The 11,278-nt window shown below is 33.3% G+C and overlaps 1 protein-coding gene across 1 annotated transcript; it reads left to right on the top strand.

The window, feature by feature from the left end:
• The first annotated feature begins 1,099 nt into the window (after nt 1-1,099).
• Nucleotides 1,100-2,675, top strand: LOC129292614 (glycine-rich cell wall structural protein 1.8-like). Its single transcript, XM_054930194.1, has 2 exons — nt 1,100-1,837; nt 2,217-2,675. The coding sequence occupies exons 1-2, from the start codon at nt 1,208-1,210 to the stop codon at nt 2,412-2,414; spliced, it is 828 nt and encodes a 275-aa protein (XP_054786169.1). The 5' UTR covers nt 1,100-1,207; the 3' UTR covers nt 2,415-2,675.
• The last annotated feature ends 8,603 nt before the right edge of the window (nt 2,676-11,278 follow it).

The raw sequence follows: 11,278 nt of genomic DNA, 5'->3' as shown, positions 1-11,278 counted from the left end.
CAGCAACTTTCAACATTTTTACTAAAACTAAAAAAAAATTTAAACAATTTTTTAAATTTATTCCTATTAAATATATATATTTTAAAAATAAAATATTTAAGTATTTAATAACATTGTCAATGTTTAATAAAGGTAAAATGATAAAGATAAAATAATATTGATTGAAGTGCCCTATATTCTCTTTACTTTATAAATAAAATTAAATGAGTATACGTTGATGTTAATCAAATATTTAATTACTTTGACCTTTCAAGTTTAAATGTAAGAGCTATATATCTCTCCGATCCCTACTATATAGCACTTTCTATGAGAAGTCTTTGGTTTTTAATATTGACATGTGGAGGGTTTTTTTTTTTTTTAACTATCTTTCAATTTTTAACCCTATTTTAAATTTAATTTTATAGCTCATCCTACATTATAAATTTTTCTTACTATTTTTAATAAGAATAAAGTTGAATTTCTTTTTTTCATTTTAAAACATATTTAATGAGTCAAGATATATTGTATGCCACTAAAACAAACTTTTCAATTAACTCTTATATTTAAGATTAGATTGAGTTTACCAAAACATGTCAGTATGAAATTTATTATTTTAATATCTACTCACCACCTATTCTGATAACGACTCGCTTTTAACTGTCATACCCATTTTCATGCCATTTATTTTTATCCATATATCTTTGTAAAGTTATAACAAACCGCGTTGGCAAAAAAATTATAACAAAGCGTAATTTTCAAAATAATATTATTTATATTTCGAAACAACAAGTGCATTCATTATAAAAAATAAATAAATAAGGTAATCAAATTTTTTAATAAAAAATATCACATTTGGAAAGGAAAATACGTTCCTTTTCTTTTGTTATAATGTTATCTCCGTGTGAATAGCGAGTTCGAAATAAAATAACTTTTTCTTTTTGACATTTTGTATATCTCGTTTGAGAGGAAAATGGAGAACGTAAAGGATATACAGGGACCCAGACTTTAAAAGAATGCAAGAAGATCATTGATGGCCGACGAAGAGAGCGGGAAAATGGCCAATAGGTCGTCGACATGATCCACCCCATCGCTTATTATAAATATCTATGTATCCCCACCCTATTTCTCCCATCCCATCAACCTCCACATTCACTTTCTTCATCAACTTCGTCTTCTTCATCACTCTTTTACACTATTCCTTACTTTCATCACTTCATCATCATCCTCCATGGCTGAAGAGAAGCACCACCGCGGCCTCTTCCACCACAAAAAGGACGACGACGACAAGCCACTTGACTCCTCCTACTCCGACACCGCTTACGGTGGCGACAAGCCTTCCTCTTACTCCTCCGACAAACCCTCCGGTGGCTACGGCAACACTGACTCTGGCTACAACAAGACAGGCTACTCCGCGGATGAGCCATCCGGTGGCTACAAGAGCGGCGGCGGCTACGGAGGCACCGGAGGTGGGTACGGTGAGACTGAGAAGGTTGAGGGATACGGCGGTGGTGCCGGTGGATACTCCGACAGTACCACTGGAGGTGGGTACGGCGAGACCGAGAAGGTAGGTGGATACGGAGGCGGTGCCGGTGGATATTCTGACAGTACTACTGGCGGAGGGTACGGTGAAACTGAGAAAGTTGCTGGGTATGGAGGTGCTGGTGGATACTCTGAGAAGACCAGCGGTGGTGGGTACGGTGAGAATGAGAAAACCGGTGGGTACGGTGGAGGTGGCAAAGCTGGGTACGGCGGCGAGAGTGAGAAATCTGAGGTTGACTACGAGAAGGAAGAGAAGCACCACAAGCATCTTGAGCAGCTCGGAGGGCTTGGTGCTGCTGCCGCCGGTGCTTATGCCTTGGTACGTAACTAATCTTCTCTTCGCTTATAATCAATTTCATAAAGTTTCAATTTTAAATTTGCTTTTACATATACTATAACTCATTTCGCAAATTTTATATGTTATATGAGACAAACACGCGCACTAGTTGAATCATAAAAAGTATTAAGATCTGTCCAGGACCATATTTGGTATTGCTTATAACTCAATAAAAATTACACTAACGATTCTTATTAAAAACACCAATAATTAATTTTCTCTAAATTGATCAGAGTACTCCGATCAGTTTGCATCTCGTAATATGGGTATTAATATTAATGAATATGTGAGGGATTATATTAGTTAAAAGAAATCGGAATTGACTCTGACTTGCTGTGTAAAATGGTGATCTCTGTGACAGTATGAGAAGCATAAGGCCGATAAGGACCCAGAAAATGCTCACAAGCACAGAATAGCAGAGGAGGTTGCGGCCGTGGCGGCAGTCGGAGCCGGCGGATTTGCTTTCCATGAACATCATGAGAAGAAGGAAGCAAAGGAACAGGCCAAGGAACAAGACGGGGAAACTCATGAAAAGAAGCATCACCATCTCTTTGGCTGATCAATTATATACACACATATATATGGGTCGTCTTCTATAAATTGGTGTTGTTGGATCTGCTTCTGGCTTTTCTCTTATCTGTGTCTGTGTATCTTTATGTATCTTCTCACTTTACTTCGCTCCGCCATTTGCCCCTGAATAACCCCATCTTGTGTGAGTTCGTGGATTGCTTTTATTACTGGTGCTTTCTCATGTCCCTATTTTCATCTACGCATGTTATACTTGTCGTTTCAATATAATATAATTATTACTTTTGAGTTACTGTATGTGGGATCACTTTTAACTTTTATAAACACGTATACAAATATTTCATCCACTCATATTCGAGTTCAATTAGGATAGCTCTCAAATTCTTTTTTTCCCCCTCCATTCACTCAAACTTGAGACTCATGTTTAAGCTAGTGGTTATGATCCCTTTCTTTAATTTAAAATCAAGACCAATTGATATCACTTTTATTCTATGTCATTTACACATACATAAAAACAAAACTCATGAGAATGTTTTCTGTTTTAACTTGAAACGGATGAAGCATGAACCAAGAAAGGATTTGGAGTAGGAGCAATATATATGTGGTATCATGTATATCCAAGCCAACCCAACCCCACCCAAAAAAATGGGAAAAATTAGTTAGAGAGAAAGAAAGAAAGAAAATTGTTTATCCATGTTGGTGTGCTACATGTAATATTTTTAAAAGTTATATAGAATAGCACCATTTTAATTAATAGTAGCAGATCGACGAAGATGGGGGGACCACGTCTGATGTATTGAATCAAGATGACAGGACGAGATGTTCCAGCCATGTTAATAGCCATCAAGTTAGAATTAGTTATAATTAAGGAGGATGAAATTGAAAATTATATATAATATAAAGCTTCCATAAATGTATGGATGGCCAAAAAATCAACAAAAGACATTATGTCCATGTGGCTCCATAAAGTCACGCGTTTATATATTATTTTGAGGGTCATTAAGTTTTTAATAACGTGCGCGCGCGCGCTCAATTTTAATCATCTATCTCTGAATAATATTGCAGCATTGCCCCATTGCGACACTTATGACAGCAAGCATATTGTTGAGTGGTAGTGGACTAACTTGTCACACTATACCATAATGTGAATATAGATTCATAATCTGACTAATACTTTGCATTAAGTTGAAAAAGGGCTGCACATGCCTATTTATACAAGATAAACTAAGGCTAAATGACAATACAAAATAACAAAAATGACAGAGTATGTTGTACAAGAACTATACAAATAAAAACCTAAAAGACATCATTTATTCTCAATACTCCCCCTCAAATTGAAACTATGTAAATCAATAGTTCTAAACTTGCTAAGAAACTCATCATGAGATTTTTTACCCTAATGCCTTGGTCAATATATCTGCTTCTTGGTTTGCAAAACACACATGATGGAGAGAAATCATTTTTTGCTGTAACTTCGTGATAAAATGGCAATCTATCTCTATGTACTTGGTTTGTTCATGAAAAACAGGGTTATTAGTTGTATGAATAGTTGCCTTAATATTCCAATGAACTTGCATATGCATTAGCTTATGTAATCCCAAATTCTTCATTAGTATTAATACCCAAGCTATCTTAGAAACAAAAGCACTAAGATCTCTGTACTTAGTCTCAACTAATGATTTGGATACAATGCCCTGCTTCTTTGTCTTCTAAGAGATTAAGGAGTCTCTTAGCTTCAACAAATAACTAGAGATTGACCTCTTAGTGGTATTACACGCTACCTCATTTGAGTCACAAAATGAACTATTTTTTGAACTTAAAAGTCTTCCCAAGCCTAGGTTTTCTTTTAAATATCTCATCACATTCTTAGCCATTGCCATTTGTGTTTTTATTGAAGCTTGCACAAACTAGTTAAGGTGCTGCACAGAAAAGGAATGTGAGGACGTATCATTATCAAGCTTACTAATGAGTCTTCTATACTTCCCTAGGTCTTCTAATAGTTCCTCTTTCTTGTTTTTACCTTCTTCATATTTTGTAAGCTTTAAATTCTACACCATAGGCAATGGCGATGCCAAGACCCGGGGTCAAGGGGTGCAACATTTTTAAAATTAATAATTTAAAAATACTTTAATATTTTTTTAAAAAAGAAAGCACATATCTTACTATTATACCTTGCACATCTTCATGTTTTGGAATCATTCAATAATCATTTCATTTTTGATGTTAAAGAAAATATCTTTTTTAATATAAGTCACTAGACAATTATTCATTAATGGATCTCCCATACGATTATGTAATCGATATTTTACAAACTTCAAACAAAAAGGACTCTTTCTACCATTATTGTGGCAATCAATAATATCGTTGCTAACTTTAAGAAAGTATAAACTAGGGGATAAATTATATGTCTTCTTATTTTTGCCAATTTTTTGCAAGACTACCAATTCCTTTTTATGATGCAAATTAAGTATTGGTTCACATATGAATGATATAAGTCTCAAGTTGATTATCAAGTATCATTAAATCAGAGGAAGAAAACTCACATGAATAAAACTTAACAAATTCAATTAACCTTTCCTTATCAAAATTTTGAGTTAAATTTTTTTGACCTTCAACTGAACATATTTAAAATTTTTTTTGGAACCCAAATATCTTTAAAGTTAAGTTATGGGATGTAAAATATTTAAATCAATGGTGCAAAATGGTGAAACATATAACCCTTCATTATAACTTTCTTCAAGTCTAAGGGGTACATTTGCCCCCTTGAACTTAATGTAGCACTGCCTATGGCCATAGGTACTGATATTGGTTTACAACCACTCATCCTTATTTCAAACAACAGATCCAACACATATTTCTTTTGATTCATGACAATTCCCTTTTGGGATCTTGCCTCTTTGATTCCCAAAAAATATTTTAATAAATCAAGATTTTTTTTATTTAGACTTGCTATGTAGAAACTCTTTAATCTGTTTAATTCCATTTTTAGAACTACTAGTGATTAATTAGTTATCTACATAAACAAGAATTAATACCACACCATTATGAAAATATTTAACAAACAAAGAATAATCATACATGTTTTGACTAAAGCCCTTTTCTCTTAAAGCTTGTGTTAGCTTATGATTCCACTATTGAGATGCTTGTTTTAAGCTATACAATGATTTATTAAGCTTGCATGTGTTATTCTTACTCTCCCTCTTACCAACAAGACCTAGAGGAATGGTCATGTACTCCCTCATTCAAATCTCCTTGTAAAAATGCATTGTAGACATCCACTTTGTGTAAAATCTAATTTTATTGTGTAGTTAAGGATAAAACAATTCTAACAATAACCATATTCATAATAGAGGAAAATGTTTCTTAATAGTCAACCCCCTTTGACTGTAACCCTTTGCTACTGACCTAACCTTGTATTTCCCAGCACTTCTATCGGCCTTATGTTTGATTTCATACACCCATTTACAACCTACGGGCTTCCTTCCCTTTGGTAAATCTACAATCTTTCAAGTTTTATTATCGTTTTGGGCTTTGAGTTCACTATTCATAGCCTTTACCCATTTTCTATCCTTAATGGCCTCTTTATAGCTTTTAGGTTCCGTATCAGAATCAATAGAGGAGAGATAGCATTGATGTGAAGCAGATACAAATTCATAAGGCACTTGCAATTGTATTGGATATTTAATGGTGTATATGTGTCACATGCAAAATAAACATAATCTTTAGCCTGTACAGGTTGTTTCTTTTCCCTTACAAGCCTAATTCTATGTCGTTCCTAATTACTACATTCAGTTATGTCATCATTCCTTATCTCAGGTAGTTCTCTTAGGTCATTCATATTAGGTAGTTTGTCCTCAACAGATTTAGCATTAATAGAATTATTATTCTCATTTCTAAGTCTGACCTGCTTAGGTTCATACTAGAATATCATCAAAAGATTTAACATTATTAGTCTGACTAACCACAACAATATCTTTATAGGAAATGTATTCTCAACAAACTTAACATGTCTATTAACAAAAATTCATTTTGTTTTCAAATCAAGCAAGATAAATCCTTTTTGATTATTAGGATAACCTAAGAAAATACAAGGAATAGACCTAGACTAAAATTTATTTGTGACATTTAAATTTGTGAAAAATGCAAGTAATCTAAAAATTCTTAAATTATCAAAATTAGGTGGCTTTCCATAAACAACCTCATATGGAGTTCTAAACTGTAAAAATCTAGAAGGGGTGTGGCTTATCAAGTAATCTTCCATTCTAACACTCTCCCTAATATTGAATAGGTAAGGCAAATTGGGATATGAGACACCTAGAGACTTGTATCAAGCTCTTATGTTTGCGATCAACTGCCCCATTTTGCTCAGGAATATATGGGCATGTAGTTTCATATATGATTCCCTTACCCTCAAGTATATTTCTTAGTTCATTATTCAAGAATTTTTTTCCATTATCAATTCTAATCCTTCTAACATGAACATTAAATTCATTTAGAACAGAGGCAAGAAAATTCTTAATACTACTCATAGTTTTTATCTTATTTTATAACAAAAACACCTAAGTAGCTTGCCAAAAATCATCCACAACAGTGAGGAAATGTTGGTGACCTTAGTGTGTGGGTATTCTAAAAGGTCCCTACACATCCATATGCAACAACTCAAAGCAAAATGTAGATTTTATAGAACTAGAATAAAAGGAAATCTTAGTTTGCTTGGACTTCAAATAAGTCTTTACTTTCAATATTCAAGCGAACATCATTTTTCAATAAGGGAAAATAACTCATTACAAGAAGTGAAAGGTGGCTTAATCTATAGTGCCACAACTAAAGTTCACTTGATTCTTTTATTACATTAGAATTTTTAGCAACATCAACAAGATGGTTACTAATAGTCAAAATGTATAAACCTTTCACAACTTTACTAGTCACTTTCATCTTGCCACCTTGAAGGTCTTGCATTACATATAGATTAGAAAAAAATGCAACCATACAGTGTTCTTCTTTAGTAAGTCTAGGAATAGATATTACATTGAAACAAAGCTCAACTGTATATAAAACATTCCTTAAGGAAATTCCATTTGAAAGACTAATATCTCCTACATGTGTTATGGGTACTCTTTATCCATTTAGATTTTGATGGTTTTAATAGGACCAATATATTTTCTATAAGAATCTAAAAACTGTAAGTCACTCACCATGTGAGAAGTAGCACCAGAGTCAAGTATCTAATTAGTTTTAATCTTAAAAGAAGAATTATGCAAACTTATATTGATGAGTGCGTGGACCGTTAGTTTATCATCCTTCTTTAATAGCTAAAGGATTTATTTTTATTGTTCTTGAGTAAATGAAGGTATAACAGTCTAATTTATGTCTTTTGCTCTATTTGCAGCCTCAGTCTTTTTTTATTGTAATTTTGAATTTGGAGCATGTTTGTTCTTATTTCCTCCATAATTCTGAAGATACCTCACAATCTCGTAGAAACTTTCTTTGTTGTGTCCGCATTTGTGACAATATGGGCATACTCAATTGAGAAATCAGTGCGTCCATGGTCTTTACCACGTCTTTATCCCTAACCTATTGCCATAGTTGTTCCTTTTACATACAAGGACTTAGTAAATCCAGTAATAAAACATTGAGTCATCCTTCATTATCAAATTATATGCTTGATTCATAGTAAGGATGGGAGTCATAAGAAGAATTTGACTCCTAGCTTGACTATAGGACTTATTGAAACCCATAAGGAATTGTAAAAGTCATTGCCATTGCATTATATCAGAATAAATCTTCAACGTTACACACTGATAGGTAGGAATGGTGACTAATGCATTATGTTCTTCCCACAATTCCTTCAACTTTATGTAATAGCTAGAGACAGTCAAAGATACTTGAACATATGAGTTTATTTCTTGGTGTATGGCAAAAACTTGAGAACCAATCACCTTATCGAGTCTTTCTTTAAGATCAACCTAAATATGATGTGTACTTTGAGCATAAGCCATCCCATTGGCCAGTTCTTGCAAAAGAAAGTTGAGTAGCCATGATAAGACAACAGCATTGTAGCATTCCCATTACCCATAGAGAGATAGATCTTAAGATTCCTTACTATAGGATCCTTCTATGAAACCAAGCTTGTGCTTTTCGAGTAAGGAAATTTGCATTAGTATAGTTCTTAGTATCAGTGAGGACATGAAGAACTAAAGACATTACCTGTCTGTCAGATGGATGCATATACAAATGATAGGTGAAATTGATAGAAGATATTGTATTTTTCTTAGATGAACTCTTCTCATTGCCACCCATGGTTAAGGTTTTGTCAGAAGAAATCAAAGAGAAACATGAAGATCAAGATGGGAAGCATAGATGAGATGTTGAATCTAAAGAGAATTCTGGAATTTGACTCTCTGAAGATCAAGAAACTCATCATTTCAAGAAACGCATGTGGAGGTCGTTCTGTGCTTAGGCAAGAAACACTGCATTCTGGGTTAGTTTTTGCTGAGCTAAGTTCTTGAATTATGGATCAACTTCTTATTCGTACTACCCACTCTAATTCAATCTAGATATAATCTTGAATTGAAAAGAAAACCACTGATGTGGCCTACTACCCAGCCTAGCTCATGATACTATGTTGAGTGGTAGTAGACTAACTTGTCATATCATACCATAATGTGAATTTGGATTCATAATCTAAATAATACTTTGCATTAAGCTAAGAAAGAGCTATACATGCCTATTTATATAAGAAAAAAATAAGGCTAAACAATAATACAAAATAACAAAAGTGATAGAGCCATACAAGAACTATACAAATAACAACCTAAAATACATAATTTATTCTCAATACATATTATAAAAAGCATGAACTAATAGTTAAGTTCAATTAGGTTGTTCACCTTAAGAGGATAAACTTTTCTAGACTGGTTCGCCCATTGGGGGATATACAATAAATTGGGTTTTAAACTCTTAACCTTGTCCAATATATCTTAACATCCTTTTTATTTTCATGGAAGATGTTTTATGGGGCAGTTTTGATTGGAGATATCTTGAAAGAACATCATCTTTCAAATAATTCTTTATGCCTGGTACCAATATTGCCCACTTTTTTGCTTTGTAGGAGAGGTTGTGGGATCAAACTTAGGCGGGTGTGCAATACGCCATTCTCCTTGGTAATTCGATTATTGGGAAGGCTTTAGAATAGCTGCACTACCAGCATACACTATCTTGAGTAAATTGGGCTTAAGAAGGTCTTACTCTTCGCCCCACCAAGGACACCTGGGGAGTAAACTCTGAGAAGAGAGAGGGCGAACAATGCCCATTTGGTTAAGCTACTGAGGAAAGTCTTGACCATATTTTTCCTTTTTGTGATCTGGCTAAATCCCTTTTGGTTTGAATGCATAAACATTAGGACTTCTTCATTTTCTCACATTGGTCTGATTAATTGGTTATTGAGTTAATTTCAGTTCTTGTATTCTTGAAAGAAGTATGATTAGATTATGCAATTCATTGTTCTTTTGAACACCATTTGGCAGTCAAGGAATTTGCTTGTTCATTGGGGCATTCATCAAAGCACACTGGTTATTTCTAGAGCTTTTAATAGCAAGGTTTCTATAATAGAAAACATTTGCAGTTGGACAAAACCTTCTCAGAGAAGGATAGCTTCATCTTCATGTTAGCATGCCACACTGACTCATTTAGATTGGAACATTAGTTTTAAGAAAATCAAGAAGAGAAACTTCATTAGTTGTCAAATTATTGTTTTTTTTAGAAATTAATTTCTCAATGGGTTTGTTGTCAGGAGAACCTCCAGGAACGCCGATCCAATATGTCCTATCTCATTTGCCTTCGTGCTGCTTTATGGTGAGTTAATAATCTATGCTCCAATCTTGCTCTGCCTAGTTTAGAAATGCATATTATCTATTTCAAATAAAAACTCTTCCAGCCAATCCTCTCCAACAAGTTCCATCGTGATGTGATAGTCCATGACATTCAAACTTCACTGGCTAACTTTTATCCCGTTGCTTTCAACGTCACTTAAGACAATTTTCTTTTTTGGGTCATTAGTTTTTCTCCTTGGCTAAATGCTTGTGCTGCTGCTATGTGATCTTTTTCTTATACATATTGATAAACCCAATTTTGTTGCTAAAAAAAAAGTTTAATTAGGTTAGGAAAGATCGTCAATTGCAAAAATTTCTTTGCGTTGATGATTAATTGGGATAAGATCAATGGATTAGTTAAGTTTATAGCAAAATGTCATTAATATTTGGGAGAAAAATTAATTACATATTGGAGAAGATAAAGGCAGGGGACTTACCATTTAGGGTGTAAGGTAATAAGTTTATTATATAAAATATTTTGTATAAACCATTGTTAATTCAAAATATACTCCCTCATATTCTATTTATAAGTTACTTTTAATAATTTTATCAAAACAATGAGAAATAGTAATTAAATTATTGTGTTGTCTAAAAAAGAAACAAAATCCTCATTTTATTCTCATTAAATGCATCATTTTTTAGAACATTTTCTCCCTCATGTAGCTTTTTACTCTCCTCATGTTCATAGAAAATTGTAAGGGTAGAATGGAAAGAAAGTGAATAATGATCCAACTTTTTATGTAAAATGACTCAGACAAAGAATTAAGAATTCATAGAAAGTGATTTATAAATGGTATACAGGAGGGAGTAGGTTTTGTAGTTTTAAGAATTTTATTTTTATTTCTGAGCAATTATGCACTATGGGAATTAGTTGTGAAAAAGGTAAGACTGAACAAATAAATTAATTCTTTCATGAGTATTAGTAAAATTTAAATTATATTAATATATGCCCTTTGTTCGAAAGTATAAAGTATTTTTTGAAGAGTTATGTATTAAAAAATATAAAGTATTTTTAATCTTTCAC

The sequence above is a fragment of the Prosopis cineraria genome, unplaced genomic scaffold (assembly GCF_029017545.1).
Source record: "Prosopis cineraria cultivar Desert tree isolate PC_DT_omini unplaced genomic scaffold, ASM2901754v1 PC14, whole genome shotgun sequence".
Classification (NCBI taxonomy): Eukaryota; Viridiplantae; Streptophyta; class Magnoliopsida; order Fabales; family Fabaceae; genus Prosopis; species Prosopis cineraria.
This window is presented reverse-complemented; position numbering and strand designations above follow the sequence as displayed.